This window comes from Sinocyclocheilus rhinocerous, unplaced genomic scaffold (genome assembly GCF_001515625.1).
Source record: "Sinocyclocheilus rhinocerous isolate Xijiao unplaced genomic scaffold, SAMN03320098_v1.1 scaffold1655, whole genome shotgun sequence".
Classification (NCBI taxonomy): Eukaryota; Metazoa; Chordata; class Actinopteri; order Cypriniformes; family Cyprinidae; genus Sinocyclocheilus; species Sinocyclocheilus rhinocerous.
This window is the reverse complement of record NW_015655597.1, coordinates 1,039,390-1,060,855: the sequence shown is the minus strand read 5'-3', so window position 1 is coordinate 1,060,855 and position 21,466 is coordinate 1,039,390. Positions and strand designations below refer to the sequence as shown.

General features: G+C 37.2%; 2 protein-coding genes across 3 annotated transcripts in view; both read left to right on the top strand.

The window, feature by feature from the left end:
* Window positions 1-4,068: 4,068 nt before the first annotated feature.
* On the top strand, window positions 4,069-11,212 carry LOC107718739 (FH2 domain-containing protein 1-like). Its single transcript, XM_016525956.1, has 12 exons — window positions 4,069-4,209; window positions 5,158-5,610; window positions 6,777-6,838; window positions 7,337-7,436; window positions 7,537-7,622; window positions 7,793-7,893; window positions 8,141-8,211; window positions 8,311-8,418; window positions 8,536-8,606; window positions 8,679-8,796; window positions 8,933-9,097; window positions 9,759-11,212. Exons 2-12 carry the CDS (start codon window positions 5,191-5,193, stop codon window positions 10,935-10,937), a joined length of 2,481 nt encoding a protein of 826 aa, XP_016381442.1. The 5' UTR covers window positions 4,069-4,209; window positions 5,158-5,190; the 3' UTR covers window positions 10,938-11,212.
* A 1,297-nt stretch (window positions 11,213-12,509) lies between these two features.
* Window positions 12,510-21,466, top strand: part of LOC107718737 (tripartite motif-containing protein 3-like) — a 32,452-nt gene continuing 23,495 nt past the window's right edge. The window contains exons 1-2 of one of the 2 annotated variants that reach the window (XM_016525952.1): window positions 12,510-12,604; window positions 13,373-13,428. The gene's annotated coding sequence lies outside the window, so the exon portion shown is untranslated. Of the gene's footprint in view, window positions 12,605-13,372; window positions 13,429-18,370; window positions 18,588-21,466 lie in introns of those variants that run through there. The other variant, XM_016525951.1, reaches the window with a different exon arrangement.

The window sequence follows — 21,466 nt, the reverse complement described above, 5'->3', positions numbered from 1 at the left end:
TATTCATGGTGTCCCAAAATAGCACAGTTGAGTACACTTAGTTGATCTTAAGTTTATATTAAAGGGATAGTTCACCCAAAAATGAAAATTAGGCCATTATTTACTCACCCTCAAGCCATCCTAGGCGTATATGACTGCCTTCTTTCTGATGAATCCAATCGGACTTATCCACCTTTTTCTTGTCGTAAAAATGGGCGCGGCCATTTGTAAATTCTATGGGTCTGGCTTCCGGTCTCATCTGCGTCCACTCCATCCAGCTATTTTTAGCTGAACAAAACAGTTCGTTTTGCTGCTTGATATTGAAAGTTGGTGTGTCTTATCATATTATTTTAATGTATTATCTTAATTATGAACACACTGGTTTGTAGTGCAAACAGTTTTACCGTTTACTGCACGTTGTTATTCTCCTCGTTATTTACCTATAGCGGCTAAATAGCCGGAAGTCTCACCCATAGGCTTACTTCCGCGTTGAAGAAAAAGGTGGATAGGATTTTAAGTTTAGACCTCCTGAACACTATTTATGGATGTATATATATATATATATATATATATATATATGTATGTGTGTGTGTGTGTGTGTTTTTGATGTTCTGGGATTATTATTCTTGCTATTATCATTTTGATTTCTGTTAACAGAAATGTTTGGCATTGAAATGCTTACTCCATTAGTAGGCTTAGTTTTAGAGCATAGCAGAATGAAAGGGTTATAAATATTAACATATTTATGTACAATCAGTATTTTAGGCTGATTTGTGGTATTGTAGTGTATGAATGATTGTATATATGTAAAGATAAGACAGATTTTGAAACTGGAAACCCATGATGTTAGACTTTGCTCCTGGCTTTGACCAAACCTTTGACCAACAAACGTACAAGAACCCACCAGATAAAATTTTAAAAGTTTGCAAAAATGGTCTTTGTGTCATTTGTACTTAGCTGATATGCTGTTTTGCTTGACCCTGCTTGTCTTTTAAAGGAACACTCCACTATTTTTGAAAATAGGCTCATTTTCCTACTCCCCTAGAGTTAAACAGTTGAGTTTTACCATTTTCTAATCCAGGGGTTTTCAACCTTTTAGGACATGCGCCCCCCCCAAGTTTGTCTAATTTCACTGTGTGAGCGGTGCGCATAGAAACGCTCTATCACAGTGCGTGAGTACCGCATTGAGATGTCTTGGGCTTAAATGGCTTAACATTACTTTAATGTTTAAACTGACAAGACTTAAAACACGTGAGAATGAAAAACTTTCTTCAGGAAGCAGCACTGGCCTGATCGTTAAGATAGTTTTGGGGGGCTAAGGTGACAGATAGGGGGGCTGAAACCCACCTAAAAAGGGTTTAGAACCGCCCCTGGTATAGCGTGCATAATTATACTGAAACATAAATATATAACCCCGTGGTTGGATTTCCGACACGGCTAATCGTAAATCATCTTACACTGTCAATAAGCGTGACCAGGGTTGCCAGGTTTTTACAACAAAACCCGCCTAATCGCTACTCAAAACTCGCCCAAAACTACAAAACGAGGCAAGTGTTAAAGTAGCCCAATTCCGCGGTAGCTTAGCATAGATCATTGAATCTGATTAGACCGTTAGCATCTAGGGTTGGGTACCGAAACCCGTTACCAATATGGCACCGATACCTATGTAATTTGTTGGACAACAGGTTTAGAAATGTGAATACAAGGGAGGTTTAGCTTTAGGCATTTTCATTTAAGCATGTTTATCTTAGTTAACGGAAGCTACTGCCATCAGAGCAGGTGTATAATTGTTTCGCTCCCGCGATTTTCGTGTCCACTCCTTTAAACATTCTAATAATGTGTATAATTTTGGCGCATCAGCGAGCCGATCTCAGGATGCGGTGTATTTAAATATTTTTGAATGAGCGTTTGCGCTGTTTACTTTCACTTTCGATTTAGCGATCACACGCACTCTGTGTAAAGGGAGCACATCTTACAAGATCAGATATTTGTCAATGAGCTCAGAATCTGTTGAGCAGCAAATACTCCAGCATGGTCTTGTCAGTCATCTCTCCTTATTCTCGACCTGTGATCAGTCAAAGCTGACTCCGGTAGCTCTTGTTGGATGCAGGGTTGCCAAGTCCGCATTTTTTCCACAGAATTGGGCTACTTTTAAACTGTTGCCATGGGTTGATTTTCCCAAGTGGGTTAAACGTTTGAAATATTGCATAAATTATATTTGACTGAAATGCTTGTATTGAAACATTTTGCATTCTACCTATGATAAAACTTGAATGGACTTCTACATTAACTGTTCCCTCCTGGTGGAATGACCTGCCCAGCTCAATCCAAGCAGCTGAGTCCTTAATATTTTCAAGAAACAGCTGAAAACACATCTCTTTCATCTTCATTTGACCCTCTAACTCTAGCACTCTCTATTCTAATGCTACTTCTAATTTTATCTGCTTGTTTTTTTTTATTAAAAAACTTGACCCTCTAACATTTGCACTCTCTATTCTATTTCTATTCTAATGGCCAATCCATTTTTGGGGGGGTTTTTAATTTATTTATTTTTTAATAAGTATCGGTTCAGGCACCGTTTAGGCACCGGAACCGATTTAAAAGTATCGATTTGGCACCGGTATCGAGAAGAAAAAAAAAAAAACGATACCCAACCCTATTAGCATCTCGCTCAAAAATGACCAAAGAGTTTCTATATTTTTCCTATTTAAAACTTGACTCTTCTGTAGTTACATCGTGTACTAAGACCGACGGAAAATGAAAAGTTGCGATTTTCTAGGCCGATATGGCTAGGAACTATACTCTCATTCCGGCGTAATAATCAAGGAACTTTGCTGCAGTACCATGGGTGCAGCAGGCGCAATCATATTACGCAGCGCCTGAAAATAGTCCCAGCTAGGTAACTTCCAATAAGCCTATTTTCAGGCGCTGCGTAATATCATTATTTATTTTGTAGATAGTCTTATTTTTTAGTTTTAGTTAATTAATTAATAACCCTGGTTTCAAACTAGAAAAAATATCTGAGAAGAAAAATAAGTTAATTTTTTCTAACTGCACTGACGGATATTTTTCCTGTTTTAAGCATAAATTCACTTGATTTGAACACATTTTTCAGAAATACCTCAAATCATTGTGAATCTCAAGTAAATGTTTAAATCTTGATTTAATAATGTGTTCTAATCAGATTCAATGATCTATGCTAAGCTACAGCTAAAAGTGCTACCGCCAGACCGACTGAATGGATTGGAAAACGGTAAAACTCAACTGTTTAACTCTAGGGGAGTTGGAAAATGAGCCTATTTTCAAAAATAGTGGAGTGTTCCTTTAAATTGAGCAAATACTTCCAACAGAGGAACGGAGGAAGTCAGACCATGTAAAATTAATGCTGGCCACTAGAGGGAAATGTTGAATATGGTACTAAAGATGTCTCTAAATTTTGAGGGCCAGTGCTGCAGTGATCTAATTAAATCTTTAAATCACTGGATAATATATAAAAGCTAATACAACACACTGTTAACCTTCACACGATTTCTATTGAATATAATTGTTACTGAATAGATAACCAACCTTGTCCCTCAAGTGCAAAACTATTTCTACCAAAAACATTTAAATCTGTTTCTGAGCAGGAATAACATTTTCTCAGACTATATAACCGTTAGGCCTGCTGGTTATACAGTATAAAGACACCCGTAGAATTTGACTGGATTTAAATAAATTCGGACTTTGTATATGTTACACCTGTTTGTATCGTATAGAAGCCGATAGAGGGCAATATAACTAAATTGTTAAAGATACATACCGTTTTATACACGGCAAAAAGACATGACTTACCTTTGACTGACAGTAAAGCTGCGGCTTCTGTCAGTTACGACCGTTGCAATTCAAACTGAAGTCGCGTGACCTGTTTTAACCTAGCCTGCTGTTTTACTAAAAACTAATTTAACATAATGACCCAAATGTGTGTAGCCCAGTAGTTTCATTTCTTCTTTAATTATGTAGAATGTTCTTTCTGAAGAACAAGAAGAGATGTATTCTAAATAGCTCAGGTGAGAGGAGGATGCGGCTCCGGAGCGCGCGCGCATGAGGGGGTGTGGCCACTCTCATCCATCAAAGTGCTCATGCTAAAAGTTGATGGCGTTTGACATGCGGATTGTCTGTTGACTGCCTCCAGCAATGGACGTCAGTTGATCAAGCGTTCATCAGCACTGACCTGATATTATTTACTTACAGGTACGTACATCCAGAAAGAAATTCATTTTCTGTCACTTGCTGTTGCGTTTCTCATAGTTTTCCGATAATCAGTGATGTTTGACTGGCTTTTAATTATTCCCTTGTTTGAGAGTTGCACATTTCAAAGTTTGATAACTGCCTTGTCAATATATTTTCACCATAATTTTGGACAATTTCGGAGTTAACTATTTTGTTTAAAAGGGCAGTAGGCTACTCGAATACTGTAGTGATCTCTATTGTATTTGTTTGCTCGGCCTCTTTTGTAAACATACATTTGGGATTGCTGTAAGTAAAGCAGTAATGCACAAGTCATTTCGTAATGTAATTTTATGCAAAATAATGGTTTAATGAATAATTTCATATATAAAATAGTAATTATATTAATGTTTATATTAATGACATTAGTATTTATATATAAACTAACAGAATGACCACATTTGTAAGCTATACATAATGATAGCCAAGTCAAAAGCATTACTTTAAATGTTGAAATAAATTAAGCAGCGTTCAAAAGTAGAGAGACCAAAGTACGTGTGATATGCAAAGTTGCCTGTATGCTTGATAATATAAATTAAATGGTTTGTTTAACTGCCTGTTGAAGTTCCTGTGCATATTGGACTTGTAAAGTATAATCTGACTTTGTGGTTTGCTCACACAGCTACCTTTTTTTAAATAAGCAACTTGCTCTTCCAGTGTAAGTGTTGTCATTGGAAATTCATATGTTGGCTATTTTTAATTCTCGACAGTAATCCATAGGGAGGGGGAGGGAGGTGAACAAAAAACTACACTTAACGAATGTTATTGATGGTACAAATCGTGGATGCCTAAAAGTGCAACGTTCATTTAAATATTCTTGTTTGTGTAAGAATTCTGGGTCTGTATGACACATCATTTGCCTCTCATTGTTTTGTATTTTTATATGTATATTTTTTCTGATATTTCTATCAGATCCCTCCAGATTTGTCCCCTCCGTGTCCTCCAATGGATGGAGCTCCAGTTGTAACCACAGCACCTCTACCTCCTTTTCGTCCTGACCCCTCTAGGTGCTTTCAAAATGAGACCTCACCCCTCATACATATTGCACAGCCTCCTCCTCCCCCTCCGCCACCTCCACTACCACTACCACCCCCACCTCCATCATCTATGGGGGACCCCTTCACCCGGACTGTCCAACAACGTTCCAAAATGCGCAACTTCAACTGGGATGCCATCCCCAGGCACAGCGTGTTGGGCAAGCACAATGTGTGGACAGCCCAACGCAACCTTGAGAACTTTGAGCTGGACACTAAGCGAATGGAGGAGCTTTTCAGCCACAATGAGCACCACAGTTTGGTCCGTAGGGGTGGGACGGTCAGAAAAAGTGTGTGGGGCCTTTCGCAAATCACTACAGAATCTGAGAATGTAAGTGGCACTGCTTAAAAGTTGATTTAAGCTGAACTTTGCTGTAAAGCTAATAGTCATGTATACCTACAGCTGTACTTGCCAGTGAGGCCCTTTACTTGAGACAGTACTGCAGGATTGAAAGGCAGCTCAGATGTTCTCTCTTGTGTATCAAGATTCAGAGTGCAAGACAGGAGCAAGTGGGTGAATTAAACATGAAATCTAGTGCTCGCTAGTGGCCTGCATCAACCCAATCTATTACTCATTTGTGTCTCTCACCTATGAAACATTCAGGCTAATGATCTGGACAGGTGACTGCGGTATTGATGCTCTGATAAAGCTTTAGTATTGGACATACTCTCTTCTGAGACCCATTGAGGTGGAAGTACAACTTCTCTAGCTTTGAAACATCTCTAGCTTTGCTAATTTGTTTTCCTTCTTGTTTAACCCTCTTGTCCCAAAGGCAATTTTAATTGCTTTTTAATAAATAAAAAAAACCTTACCTTAAAGTATCAGCTATGAGAAGTGGTAAAATAAAATGACACACTTCAAATGTCCTCAATTAAGACATTTATATTACGTGGGGAAATCCCAGGTATTAAACATTAATGAACACACTCACATTTTCCCTTAAAAAGCGTTAAATTTTTTTCAGAATTACTGTGATTATTTTACATGTGCAGCATAGTGTTCTCTAGGACTCCAAACATGAAAAAGGAAAAACAATATATGCACTATAACTGGATTTTTCTACAAGTAAATGTCATATTTAAATTATTTTTAATAATCTTACTGTCAATCATCATAAATATTTACCAGTGCTCTCTGTGTAATTCAATTCCAGGAAGACACCTTGTCTTTTAGATTTTACTGTTATTGCACAAAACTAAGTGTAGCCAGATGATTTATGTGCTGGTCTTGTCACTACTGTTATTGTTATCTATTTAAGGAACATGTAATGTTTGTACTGTTTGAAGTTAAGCTCAGAAATGTTGAACTATTCATAACCATGTAGGCACAAGTCTTTTTGATTCTGCTTCCATCTTCTCTTATACAGTGAATGATGTGCTTAACTTCATGCTTCCTAGATTTTGTTTTTAGTTGCTGTCACTAAATATATAATACATATTTTCAGAAGACTTTCCTAGTTTATGAGAAATTGACACTGTATGTATATGTCTTTTTAGGTATCAATTCTCAACTCCAAGAAAAGTATGAATATTGGGATTTTGCTAAAACAATTTAAAAGGTAATGTACAGCATACAATTAAATAATTGACTGTTTTCCTAAAAAAATCCTAATTTCATAATTTACTTTTTTTTTTTTTTTTCTTTTTCATTTCTTGAGCGGATCCTGTGCTTGTTCTGTGATTGCCTCGATAGCAAGGCAACGAATCTTTGAGTTCCTAGAGCATTTGAGTCCGTCTTCTCAGTCGGCACTTTCATATATAAATCTGTATATAGTAAGCCATGATTTCCTGTGTTTTTTGCAGTGTTTTCTTTAAAAACATAAAGTAGTTTTTTCTCTCAGTGCTTGAGGTAGCAATTTCCAGTAGAAAATGAAATGAAAGCATGTAGATAACAATCTCAATCTAGATTGATTTGAGTGTCTCAAAGAACATTGCACTGAATTAAGTCCATTATAAGTAATATGTGTGACAAGCTGCTGAGAGCACACAAAGTAACTCTCAAGTAGGCCATTTAAAAACATCTCATCTCTCTCATCTGTGTTTGATGCACTTTGCAGGCTACCAAAGGACATTGTGGAGGCTGTCAGGCTCGGTAACCTGTGCTTTGCTTCCGGGAAACTAAGAGAGCTCAGCAAGCTGTTGCCCGATGACATGGAGGTGAACTGGTTTTCTCTATTTGACCTCATTCTGCTGTGCTATTGATCAGCGACGTGATCAGCTTTGTTTTTAATGCTGTTCTTGAATTGTCAATTTCCAGAAAAAGAAGCTGATGTCATTCAATGGAGATCTATCTCCGCTAAACGAGGCTGACCGTTTCATGGTGATGCTAGTTCAAGAGCCAGGGTGCGTTTTCTTGCCACAGTTCAAAGCGTTTGAAGGGCCAGTTTCTGTGCTGTTTTGTATAAATGTGCTCCACAGAATTTCCCCCCATGTTCAAATGTGTTAAACAGCTGATTGAAATGGGCTTTAGCTAAAAAGCAGCTAATAATTCTGTGACTATTATTTGTTTTTAGGTATAAAGTGAGGATAAAGAGCCTGCTCCTCAGAGAGGAGTTTTTTCCCTTTATTGAGGAGATCAAACACTCCATTGCTGTCATGACTACCGCTGCTAATGGTACTTTTCATCTTTTTGTTTCGGAAATTATACAGTACATGCTATCAAACTTATTAACTCTCTCTCTCTCTTTCTCTCTGTGTGTATATATATATATATATATATATATATACTGGCACATTGATATGTTTTTTTTCAGGATTTTTTAATAATAACATTTATTAATGCCCTTACTGTTATTTTTACTAAATAGAAGTTTTTTGTTTTTTTTTATCTTACTGACCCCAAACTTTTCTCTGCCTACCAGAGTTGCTGGCATGTGATGACCTACATTCAATCATCAGACTGGTGCTGAAGGCTGGTAACTACATGAATGCTGTGAGTGTCACATGGTCTGTTTTGTTTGTTATTAATACACTATTCCATCATGTGAACTGAGCAGGAGCAAATAAATGACTCTGGCTGTATCTTGTTCAGGGTGGCTATGCAGGTAGTGCTATTGGCTTCAGGATGACATCATTGCTCAAACTGGTGGACACTAAAGCAAATAAACCTGGCATGAACCTTATGCACTATGTGTCCATGGTAGATGAAGTGATCATTCTTTTCAGGAGTTTTTATTATTAAATGTTGATTCATGAATATATTACTATACTTTTTTGACACTGTGACTGTGTATTTATTATTTTCTGTTTATTATAGCAAGCCCAACAAATTGATGAAGCTTTGCTGCATTTCGCTGAACAGCTTCAACACATTGGGATTGCTGCAAGGTAGATATAATACAGGCTTTGTATTGTTTAGGTGATGCATTTAGGAGTAAAATTCTACTTTATCCGAATTAGGATCCAAAAGCAGGAGGTGGAGATGGACTTTCAAAGGGAGTTGGAGAAAATTAGGGAAGCGAAGATGGACGCCAGTAAACAGCCTGATTTACTACATCAGATGGAAGCATTTCTTCGTGTAAGAAGAATTTGGGTTTTTCATGCAACTTGCAGGAAAATGCATTGAAAATCCAGTGTATTGTCAGGTGGCTGGTTTGACAAAATACCTTGGATTACCAGTATTCTGGGAGTAATATATGTCTGCTCCTGTACAGATGGCAGATATTAGGCTTGCGGACGTGGAGGCCTCCCTTCAGGAACTGGACAGCATCAGTACCTCTGTGGCAGAGTACTTCTGTGAAGACCCAGCCACATTTAAGCTAGAGGAGTGTTGCTCTATCTTTCATTCCTTCTGTGAGAGGTTTGAGAGAGCTACACAGGTAAAATTTCATGTCTTATAAAGGAAAATGCAGGATACTTTAAACTTTATAAGCAGGGCGGTGCCCCATGTGTGTTGTGTTACAGTTCGAATACTTGCATCAAATTTCTGTTGCTTATTACTTACAAAATGTATTTTGGTTTTAGATATGAAAATTTAGATAGGATTTGTTAGCCTAGGATGAATTGAAATCAATTTCACCACACATTTACCTTGATTTCTTTCATGGTTTTATTCACACAGTAATGTTGCATTTAATCTCTGTCATGCTTTTCTCTCTGACACTGTTGAATTATTGGTAAAAAGGTGTATTAACAAACTTTTTTGAAAACAAGACAGGACAAAAAAGTTCAATTGTGATGGAAGTGATATCACAATATTATTTATCTTTTTTGTAATCAACATCAATGTTGTTATATGCAAAGTACATTTGCAGGCAAAGCCTTGGAGAACAAATAAAGACAAGAATAAATTAAAATACATGTGTAACGTGTAAATATTTGTATTAAGATTCAACAACTGCAACATAAACTGACATTTTTACAGACATTTGACAAACAGAATTGGAATGAGTCCCTGAAAGCCAAAAAAAAAATTTTGAATCTGTCGCCCATCTGTGCAAAAGTTAAAGAAACACCCACACCCACTTTTATGTCCTACAGGAAAACCGTGAGCGTGAGGCAGCCGAGACTCGCAAGCGACAGCAGAGTGAAAGAGAAATGCTGACCAGAATAGTTAAGTGCCGATCCACCGCCACATGCTCCAATCGGGATGTGACCGATGAAGCCTCCGCTCTGGAATCTGTCCTGACCAGCTTTCTCAGCCAACGTCCTTCTCGCAGGAGGCCTGGTGGGCTCACACCTGTCACGGACAGCCCCATCAAGAACATCCGCCCTCAGGTTGAGGAGCGTGAGGGCAGGGGGAATCTGGACAGCCCTGTGGAAACCAACGAGGAAAAATTCTCAAAGTTGGAGGAAAAGATCTCAAAGTTGGAAGAACCAGAGAACACCTGCCAGAAGGAGGAGGTTCCACCCAGCACCGTTAATGACATTCAGCGGGCACGTGCCGCATCAAAAAGAGGACAATGCATTGATGATGAACTGATTCCTGAAAGCGACGACCTCAAAGAAGGTGGGTGTAGCAACACCTCAACTAAACAAGAGTTTGAAGATGGAGAGATGAATAAAGAAGTTGAGGTGATTGGAGACATGGATAAAGGAGAAGCAAGAGAGGAGGAGGACAACGAGAAAATAGAAGAAGCAGACAAAATGCCCGAGCTCTCTGGCAAGATCTTTTGCTTTCAGGATTACGTTGTTGGTGGTCTGAATGGAACAGCTACATCTGATCGTTCCCGAGGCCATGGCGTGTGCACCTCCACTGCTCGAAAGAGGGATATTAAAGAGGTAGATCTGGCCTTGCAGAATGGACTGGGAGGTCTAGGCTCGCCGTGGACCGTCCTCAGCCCTCGTATCTCTCCCCGTAACACGCCTCACTGCAGACACTCCTACTCCTTCTCCAGGGTGGACATCCTTGATGATGGGGTTTGGGCGTTACCTGAAACTCCTGTACGCGACAAACCCTCATTCTCCCATAATGCAGGTGTGGGGACTTCATCCTCATTACCAGACTGTCCCTCAAAGCAAATTCCAGCACAGGGGACATTTATGAGGTCTGCATCACTTAGTGACGAAAAAGACTTGGCTCCTAACTTCAAACTGGGACAGATCTTTCAGAGATGCACTGGACAGGAGCTTCCTCCAGATAAGAGACCGGAGAGCTCAGGACTTGTATCTTTCTTTCGACGCTTTGGGGAAAGAAACAGGGCAGGAACTGTTGGTTAAGATGGCATGGAAAGTTCTTCAAGGATTTTACTTGGCCATAAAGGATATGATGAATGTAGACAAATGGGAACTTGTCTTACAACACTATTGATGTCTTTTGTGTTCTTATGCAAGTCTGCGGTGATGCATACTGATGCTGACATTTTAATATTTAATTAGTTTTTAGTTCAGCATTGTTATTTCTAACAAGATGCTTTTATTGGTTCACAACATTGAATTTCAGGGACAGAAAAGTTATTGTTGTTCTTTGTCTTTTAAGGTCTGTCTCATTTTTATGTAATAAAGTGTGGACCCCACCTTTTGAAGCATTTGTTATGCGTGTCTTTTTAAAATGTGTTTACATATACAACAGCCCCAGAAAAAATGGACACTGAAGCCACATTTAATGCATTGTAGTGTTCTTGAGACAATGATGAGGCATTTTGCAACATGGGAGTGCTTATTAAAGCAGCACTTCTGAGCTGAGGGCCTCAGCAAACCTCCCATGGTAATTATTTAAAATGATTTCATTATATTTAAAAAAAAATCACAAACTGAATCAGTATATTGAATTAATTGGAATCACAAAATTAATTGTGGCTCTTTTATAAAAAATAAAATTATACTTGTAAACAAGCAGCATTATCTTAATTATTAGCAGAAATATTTTTGAATATTGTGCTGGACAATAGAAAGGGTTAAAGTCAAAAAGGTTGAGAACCACTGTATTAAAGAAATGTAGTACAAACGCTCATTTCAAGAAAAACTTTTCACAGATGGTTTGTGATGGTTTTAAATGCTGAAAAACAGTATATATACTGTTCGAAATTAAGACAAGAATTATCTGGACTACAACTATTCAGCTAGCAATGACAGAGAAAGCAATAAGAAGTTTCCACTGTAGCATGAGGGACTGTTTGGCCAACCTGACGATTAGCCTATGGTGGCCATGGTGTTGATGTCACTATTCAGTCATGTAGTCTGTGTTTCCTTTCTACATTATTTCTGCTGCAGTCTGAACTTAACACATTCTCTCTCTTTGTCTGCTCTCGTTCATCAAGATGGAAAAAGTGGAAATAAGGAGAATTTTCCATGTTGTCTTGGTGATGGTGTATGTTTACAGTACATGATCTCACTTGGCTGGTGTCTCAGTGAAATAATACCCCCTGGAAAAAACTGCAGAGCACTCTTCTTTCATCCAGTCCTCAGCGCTCTCAAAATTAAGGCTGATTTTGTTCCTGAAACTAGAACATTTTCATTGTTGATGTAGCATATATTTTTAGACTGTTTAAGAACTTATTTCCACAAGTACAGTAAATATAATCTTAAATATAAAAATTTCGTTTGTTCTGTTAGTGTATCCCACCATTAAGACCACTAGTAAATAGGATGATTTTCTTTGCAATCTGTTTTTGTCACAAAGTAAAGCATGTTGTATGTGGAAAGGCATGATTAGTGTGCGTGTATGTCTGTGAGTGTGTGTGAGAGAGAGAGGACAGAAGAAGAAAAAAACAAGGAAGAAACCCGTGTGAGAGAGAGGACAGAAGAAGAAAAAAACAAGGAAGAAACCCGAGCTAGAAGGAAAGGAGGACAGGATCACTTTGTTGGGGACTCAGAACTCTCTCTTGGACAAAACGCACATCTGCAGCCTGAACACTACAAACCTGTGATATTTTGAGCCATCTAAAGTAAGTACACTATTTATTTGACAATTCTTTAATTTAATATTAAAAACGGAGAGAAAAGTTTGCATCTTGCATGACTACTGAAATCATTTAAAATTATTATGCATTATATTAGATTATTAGCAAATTAAGATTTTACTCAACAATATTTGAGTTTGTTGGTCAGGTAACGATCGTATAGTAAAACCAAACACGAATCTACGTTGTGAGGACCAGCCAACAGTGTGTGTGCTTGTTTAAAATTATTATAATATATTTAAAATAGCTTTAATATATTGATATTGTGACGGAATATAAACTTTGACATGGCATAATGTCTCATTCATAGTAAGCAAGAACAGCAGTGGAGCGAGTTATACAAGGATTGCCTTTGGGTGTTAAACAATTAAATGGTACATTTCTGTTTACGTTTGTAATGACATGTTTTCTTAGTGGGCTCAGTTGGGCTTTCCCACACGAAGTTATTATTTGTGGTATCAAAAGTGACCAGGAGATGTCGCTATAGTTTAGTACATTTTTGACTGCGTATTGCGTGTGGGGAAATAACGACGTTAACGTCGGTAACATAAAACTATAGCCATGGAAACGTTTTTTTGTTTTTTTTGAGAACTTTGTTATCTAACATAGATTAAATAACAAAAAGTTAACTCATTTCGCTATTTTTATACTCGTGGAACTGCTAGTAAACCACTCATTTTCAAAGCCTAGTGTATTGTCATGTCCTGTATTAAGAGTGATTTATTAACTTTCATTATGTTTTGTCCTTTATAGATCAGTTGGAATGATGCCTCACTCTAATTCAGCTTGATCAGCAGCAAAATGCTGTGGTAAGTTTGTTAACTCCATTATGATGGTTTCTTTTGGGAATCCTCTAGTGGATAAAATGTTGCATTTTGGTATTAAAATGTAATTGTGATGAATGATGATCACAATTTGCTTTTCTCAATAAGACTTCTGTTTGTGGCTCAGCACGAATCCATGGTCCTATAGGCATGCATGGGAGGAAGCTGAGTAAGGTTGCAACTGATAGCAGGACAATGCTGGGCATTCACAGAGTCATTTCCGGGTCCATGTTTTCCGGAAACGTGTGAAAATGGATGTGACCCTGTGAAGTCATTCACCGATTATTACATGAGTCATGAGTAAAGCTGGATATTACCTGTATTTGACCTCCAACACTGTTAAAAACACTAACACTAAAGACGTACTAACAATGGTGACCAAATGACTCACATTCAATATCATTCAACCTTAAGCATCACAATGAATGGGTGTAGGATTTGAAAGAGATATTGAGAAGCTGTTGCGGCAATTTTCTATTTCAATAAGGCAAGAGGCAGAAAATCTTTTGAATATTTATTTCTTGTAAGAAAGGTCAACAGTCTTACAGGTTGGCTGCAGAGTGCGACAAAGAGGAAAACCATGACTCAACATTTATACCTTCATCAAATCAGGATGCTTCTATCTAATCCAATCATAATGCCCACTCAAGATATGTGTCCATTTAAAATATCCAACTATGTCCCCTAGATGCGTTTCTAAGTATTTAATGCAAATTATTTTCTTAGAACCTAAGAATAAAATAGCATTTCTCATCTCACACTTGTCTTGCACACACACACACACACACACACACATTAAATATACTTCCTGTTATCTCTCAGCTCATCAAAATCTCAAGCATATTGATGAAGCATTCTATAGTAGAGTAAAGAAAACAAAGCAAATAATAATACGATTTCAGATAGTAATAAAATTTCCTCCACAGAAACAGAATTAACATACCAGTTTTATACTCTACCTACACATGTAGCTGAGAAAATAATGTGCAGCAGGACTGTTGTAGGTGAACTTTGTACCTTAGTTGATTAAGAACTGAGCATGGTTTTTAATCCCTGTGGTTTATTCTCAATACTATGCACTCATTAGTGCAGACAGTGGCAGCTGAGAGTTAAACCTCTTTTTAACTCTAGTGAATATTAAAGTTCATTCATACCAGGCAGTTATTAAGTAATTAAGCAATGGTATTCCTTGTTTGCATATATGAGGATACTGGATATAATAAAAGACCCTGATAAATGCTGATGTGTATCACAGACATCAGACATGTAAGTGGTTTGTTATCTAAGCTTTACATCAGTGGTTATTAACCTTTTTGACTCCAAAGGCCCCCCTTTGTCCAGGACAGTATTTGAAGGCCCTCATATCTAAGCTGATATGTACCTCTGGTACTTCTTTTGAAATAAAAATAAATTCAAAATATGATGTCAGTTTAATATTGTACATGTTTATTTTTAGTGTCTTATATTAGCATTTTAATGAAGATTACGTAAATATAACTAAATGTAAATTATTTTAAGGCTTTTTGGGGCCCCCTGGAGTTTTGTTGAGGACCCCGAATGGGGCCCTGGTCCATTTGCTAAGAACCACTACTCTAGATGCTTGATGAGAAAAAAAAAGAAAGGAAAAGGTTTTAGAATATGTTTGTGGTGCACAAATATAAATATATAAATATTTGTTTTTCACATGAATGGGTTTTTCTTTAAGTATGGGCACTTTTATGTCTCAGGGGTTGATTTCAACTTTTTTTTCTGTTATAAAACTTGAAAACATTTTATTATGCCTTCATCATTTATTTATTCAACTTTCAAAGTTTTAGATCTTAATACTTTCTTAACCACAATCTTAAACTATGATAATCCATCATAAAATATTATTTCATTTTAAACTGATAATCAATGATTCAAATAATCATGAACACTTTTATTATTTATATTTTAAAAATTATTATTTGTAATTTCTTCGAAAGTTAGTAATAGTATACTTGGTTACCATGGAGACATACAATTTAAGACATGTAATGTGTGAAAATAAATCAATATATTTGCAATGTCATTTCCACCACAGAATGCTATCAAACACAATATATCAATTGAGATATGGTGAAAATGAAATTCGTTCATAAAAATAAAATCGGCAGCATCACATGTGATGGCATCACCAGCCTCAGGCTTCCCGAAGAGTTCTGCCTTCATACCACTAATAGAGCACAAATACACACTCTCACACAGTGCTGAGTGCTGGCTTTGTGTTGCAGTCACATGCAATTTACAATATGGGTCCTGCAGGTCTGTACTCTTCCTGTATGAATCTACTCCAGGCTGCCGAGGAAAGAGAGAGAGAAAGAGAGGGATGAGGAGGAGGAGCAGTGTTGCCAGATTGGAAATGTCCAAGTATCGTACCAGAAGCTCAAAATTATCGTATTTGGAAGAAAATTATTGTACACGAGTCAAACGTACAGAATACAGCTATTTATCTAAACCAACAACTTTTTGACACAACCTGCAAATTACCACAATAGATAACTAGGCTTACCGTGTTTACATTGGACGCGAGCAGTGCGACAAAATACTATAGAAACCATTATAATCAGTGACTGTTTGCACTGGATGCGACACGACACGACAGTAAACTGATGCCTCGTTCTATTTATGACGTATTAAAATGATTTTTAACACTCGCTTTGTCGTGTCCAGTGTAGACAGACTTTAGCTGTTAACTTCACATCTGAGCCGCTGTCATCGGAAGCCTGCGTGTTGCTAGATGTTGAGGGGGTTCTTGCTGTCCGGACCGCAACATAGTGCTCGTTGGCTTTAAAGCAGGGCACCCTCCTGCATTCTTAACACACTCTGAGGTGTGCACGAGCTCATTTAGAGTGTCTGTAATGAGCCGATTTCGTGTATGAATGTAGAAGCCCTATGACTACAACTACCATCATTTGAATTGTCATAAAATTATGAAATTATCGTACATTATGGGATTTTTTTCATTATTGATCGTACATCGTACAGAGGTCAAAATGATCGTACAAATACGATAATTATCGTACGTACAGGCCTGGCCCACCCCCTTTAGCATGGATGCAGTTGTTGCTTTTATCAAATTAAGCCACGCCCCCAGCAGTTTGTCTCCGCCTATTCAAACCCTTAGGTTGGTACTTAATGATGAATTGAACTCAATTTGTCACTAGATGTTGGGGATTCTAGTTCAAAGGTTTGTGACTTGGTAGTCCAAAGATGTCACCATGTGTTTTTCTCCTTAGGTTGACATAAAGGATATTTTTAGCTTGTCTTGGAAGACTGATGTGACTTAAGTGACTCGTGTTGCCCAAGCTGCAATTTCAGCACTATTGTTTTTCCATTCTGCTCTGCTGGGTCTTTATGTCCTGTGTAGTGAATATCTACAGTGGTAGCCAGTCTCTCTTCCTCTCTTTGCCTCTGTAGTCATTAATCTTCATTAGCTCTCATGCAGTTACCCAGTCATTATCTTGTCCCCTTGATTTTTCTCTTTGTTTCCTACTACCTCTTCTTTTCCCCTCATTTCCCCTGATTGTGAATACAAACAAGCCCTCCCCCTTACAGTGTACTGAGAAACCGAACAAAAGGGCTTGGAATGCCCATGTGCCTGCAGAAAAAAACAGGACAGGACATCACACAGGAGAGTCATTGGTTTTCTTTTTTGCCTCTCAGATTTGAACTCTTGAGGACTTTCTCTTTGAGATCACGAGCATGTGACATCTATTCGTGTGTGTGTGTGTGTGTGTGTGTGTGTTTGTTTTCTATGTGTATGTTCTGCTGTTCACTGCAAACAGTTTTGTTAATCAGTATTTAGTATTTTTGTTTCGTTTTCCAGTAAAAATATCGAAACATCCTATGTAAAGACTTCTACATTAAGAATAAAACTTGAATATTGTTATTCTTTTTTTTATAGATTATTTAATTAGGATTCATTTTATTTTTATTGCCCGTTTAGAAGTTTTTATGCATAAATATATTACTTCATAAATGACATACATAGGTTACATACAATTTTGAATGTGTTATGCTAAAAGCATTTGAAGATTTTTTAAAGAAATGCTTAATACTTTTATTCAACAGGGATTCATTCAATTGATCAAAAGTGAAAGTGAAGACTTTTTTAATGTTACAAACGACTTCTATTCCAAATAAATGCTGTTCTTTTAACCTTTCTATTCATCACAAATTCCTAAAAATCATGGTTTCCACAAAAATATTAATCAGCACAACTGTTTTCAGCACTGATAATAATAATAACAAATGTTTGTTGAGCACCAAATCCTTCTGTATTAGACCTCTATTTCCGAGTGAAAAGAAATGTTCCATCCGAAATGTAATCATAAAAACTGGATGTTTTTTTTTTTTTTTTCAGAATGTGTCAGATCAAATGTTCAGTTTGCTTAAATGTCTAATTAGCCATTCGGCTATCAGTGATCATTATCCAATAGCCTGTGTGGCCCAAGTGACATCAGCAGAAAATGAAAGTTGTTTCAGAGGGAGAAGTCATTACATTTAATTGAATATTAAAAGATAAACACTTCTTTGGAATAACATGTACCAATGCATTATTCACAGTAAGATCAGAAACATGCATTAACAAAATACATTTCAGATTCATGTTGACTTTAAGTATGTTTAGATATTTACAAGACAAAAATAATGTTTTTTTGTTTTGTTTTGTTTTTTTTGCAGTATATGTGTTACAGTGGCAACACTTAGAGAGTAAAAGAGAATCCTCTGTATCTAAAGGATGTGTTCTCTCTCTGCCATTTTCCTATTGCCTTGCACCTTCACTCAGAGCATTGGCTGAGCACATCCCCACCTCCCTTCCCTTCAGCCAATACCCTTCCACTATCTACCCTTCCCTTCCTTCCTCATCAGAGTCTCGCTCCCTTCTCTCACACAAACATTATACACCCTCGCTTGCTCACGCCCTGCTGCTGCTTCTCTCCTGTCTGCTTGTCTTTCCTGCTTTCTGGATTTGCTCTTTTAATCTCACTGTATCTTCTTCTTTGGGATGAGGGGCTGTAAGGCTGGACGGGTCTGTGCTTGGATGCTTCGCTGAGACCTGTCTGTATCTTTCTTTTTATTTTTTCATCCCTCTATTTCTGTCAGCTGCGAGAACTCACGTGAGTACGGCGTCGGGGAGTTCACCCTTTATCCCTCATTCTTTCTCCTTCGTGTCACCATGGCTTTCATTCTGTTCGTTTACCCATCCATCTCGTATGCCGACTGTCTGTAATGAATAATTCACTGCAGTGTCTGGCCTCTCCCTTTCAGTCAGCTGGGCATCACTGACACATGCATGCACAAACACACATACGAGTGAACGGACATGATCACAAACACCCGCCAGGATTTCAGTGCTTATGTAAAACAACAGTGCTTGTGTGCTGATTCCTGTGAGGGGTAGGGTTGGTGTAGGGCAATAGAATATACGGTCTGTACAGTATAACAACCATTGCTATTTGGGGATGTCCCCACTTTTCACAAAAACAAACCTGTGTGTGTGTGTGTGTGTGTGTGTGTGTGTAAGCACAAGTATGTTAGCTGTCTCCTGTGACATGTGTGATCGGTGTGTTTTGCAATCTGTACTTTGCATTGATCCGAGTCGCACAGGGGAAAACATTTAGATTTTAAATGGATGGCTTCATATTGAATTTATTATTCAAATCCTGATGAGTGTGTTTGGTATAACAGTGGTGTCCTGTCTCTTCGCTATGATAGGAACTGTCTGCAGACTAAAGATGTATGATACATCTTAATGATCCAGCAACTGATCATCTGATATATTCTGGAATAAAACCATTTTGTTTTTCACTTTTATTGACTTAAATGTTGCACCCTATTATAGTGACATGATGTTACAGTTACAGTCATTGTAATCATCCAAGCAGGCAGCCATAAATAATGTAATAATGACAACATAACAGCACAATCAGGGGCATGACAGGTGACACTCATTATAATATTGTTTTGTAGACATAACTCAAATACAGCTGTTGATGTGCTTTAAATGTCTGTAATTATTTTAATTAGCATTGATGGTTCCCAAGAGGGAAATTTCATTTCTTGTTGGTTGATCTTTTTATAGTTCAAGACAATTAAGTTCTAATTAAGTGCTAATATAGTATGTATTCATATTTTAAATTAGCTTTTTGTATTTTTAGTTTTCATTTTAACAGTATAGCTTAATTCTTGTCATTTTGTAATGTGCTTTTTGGCATTTTTAGAAGTTTTTATTTTTATGTATTTATTTATTTATTTAGCTTTAATTTAGTTTTATTTCAATTTTCAAAGTACTTCAGCTTATTTTCAGTTAATTGCCAAGGCAACATTTATAATTTATGTTTAGAGAAAGTTCTTTCAATTAATATTTATTTAAACTAAATATTTTTTTCATAATATATTCATATTTTATTTTATCTTTTTAAATGATGAAGAACCAACTGGGATACAAAGATCCCATCTGTGATTATGCTTTCACACAGGCCATTTCTTATATATTAACATTCAATGTATGACACATTTTTGCATAACAATTTCACAGACATTAAGGTTCACAGTTTGCTATTGGAGAAATTTCTGTACTGATCCAGCTGCTGATGTACTTTTAGAGGAACAAGATTATCCATATGTGCTAATGCTCTCTGTACTCTCAACTCTGTGGTCCAATAAAATCTGTAAGAAGCTCATGAACAAGTGAATGGCACTTACATGCCATTATGTGTATGTGTGTGTTGAAAAGTGAAGCCTGTTACAAAGAAGAAGAACTCACAGGAATGTCCAGCTGGCATTGACGTAATGGCTCCTGAGAAAAATAAGACTAGAGTGCATTCAAACTTTCCTTTAGAGGTAAAAGTAAAAAATGGCTGATAAAATTTGTCTCTTTTTTTTTTGACACAACCATCAGTTTGGATCCATACAAATGTGGTAGAACAAAATTGTGAAGCAAGCATTTCCTCTAAGGCTTTTTTTGTGATAAAACCAAATAAAATGCTTTTTCAGAATGATTTTACACTATAGGTTTGACTGTAAAACTTCCCGTGATTGGTACTGAGGTGTTTGACGTCCTTTGGTTGGAGATTTTGATGGATGGAAGGGCAGCTCAGCTGACAGATGTCTCAGCTTTAGTGTAGTGACGTGAATAGCTATCCATGGCCATTGTTCATGTATGTGTGTGTGTGTGTGTGTTTTTGTGCTCTTTCCCATTGTAGGATCACATTAAATGCCTTGCCAGTGACATACAGCCCTTACTGTGATAGTTATAGCTGCCTGAGTGACCATTACTCTACCTAACCTCCCCTTCAGGGTATTCTTACGTGTTTTTGTTTGTGCATGTGAACAGGAGAGAGCAATTCACTTGTGATGTGTGTTTCGTCTACTGGGTGTGATATGTTTGTGATGTCATTATTATGGTCAATAGAACCAGTTTAACTCATTCAGCCTGGTTTATAGAGACCCAAGCAGGCATTCCAGTTCATAAACGCACTTAAATGCACAGCTAGTTTGATGTGACATTCATTATCTTAATACAAATATAACCAGTTTCTATTTTAAAGCCTTTGCTGATTCTTCTGTCTGCTTGTACCTAAAATATGTACACTATCTTTTTTCTGATTCAAAAGGGAAACAATTGTGCTTCCTGAAGTCTATTGACATAATCAGTTAATGGTGGCAGATATTATTTTAGCTTTCTTTGGCAGATGGCTTTAGACTTTTTTTCCTCTATTATTCTGAGTGTTCATTAATATTTTTAGAAAATTCAAGCATGAAAATGAAATATAAATGACATTATGCCTACGTGATCACACTGACTTTAAACAGAAATGTATAGCACAGTTTAATATGCAGAAGCCATTCTCTGAGCTATGACAGGGACAAAATAGATCAGTGTCTGAACTTGTTAGCGCTAAAATTGGCTTTTTAGCCTTAGGATGGAAGGATGTGTGATGTGAAGAACACATGTGGATTTCTGTTAGTTTTGATTTGAATGTCTCTTGCAAAA

Excerpts from the sequence above, each read along its gene's own strand:
- LOC107718739 (XM_016525956.1), top strand. The coding sequence starts at position 5,191 with ATGGATGGAGCTCCAGTTGTAACCACAGCACCTCTACCTCCTTTTCGT. Across the intron at positions 7,623-7,792 it reads ATGCTAGTTCAAGAGCCAGG|GTATAAAGTGAGGATAAAGA; the intron begins GTGCGTTTTCTT and ends ATTTGTTTTTAG. Across the intron at positions 9,098-9,758 it reads GGTTTGAGAGAGCTACACAG|GAAAACCGTGAGCGTGAGGC; the intron begins GTAAAATTTCAT and ends TATGTCCTACAG.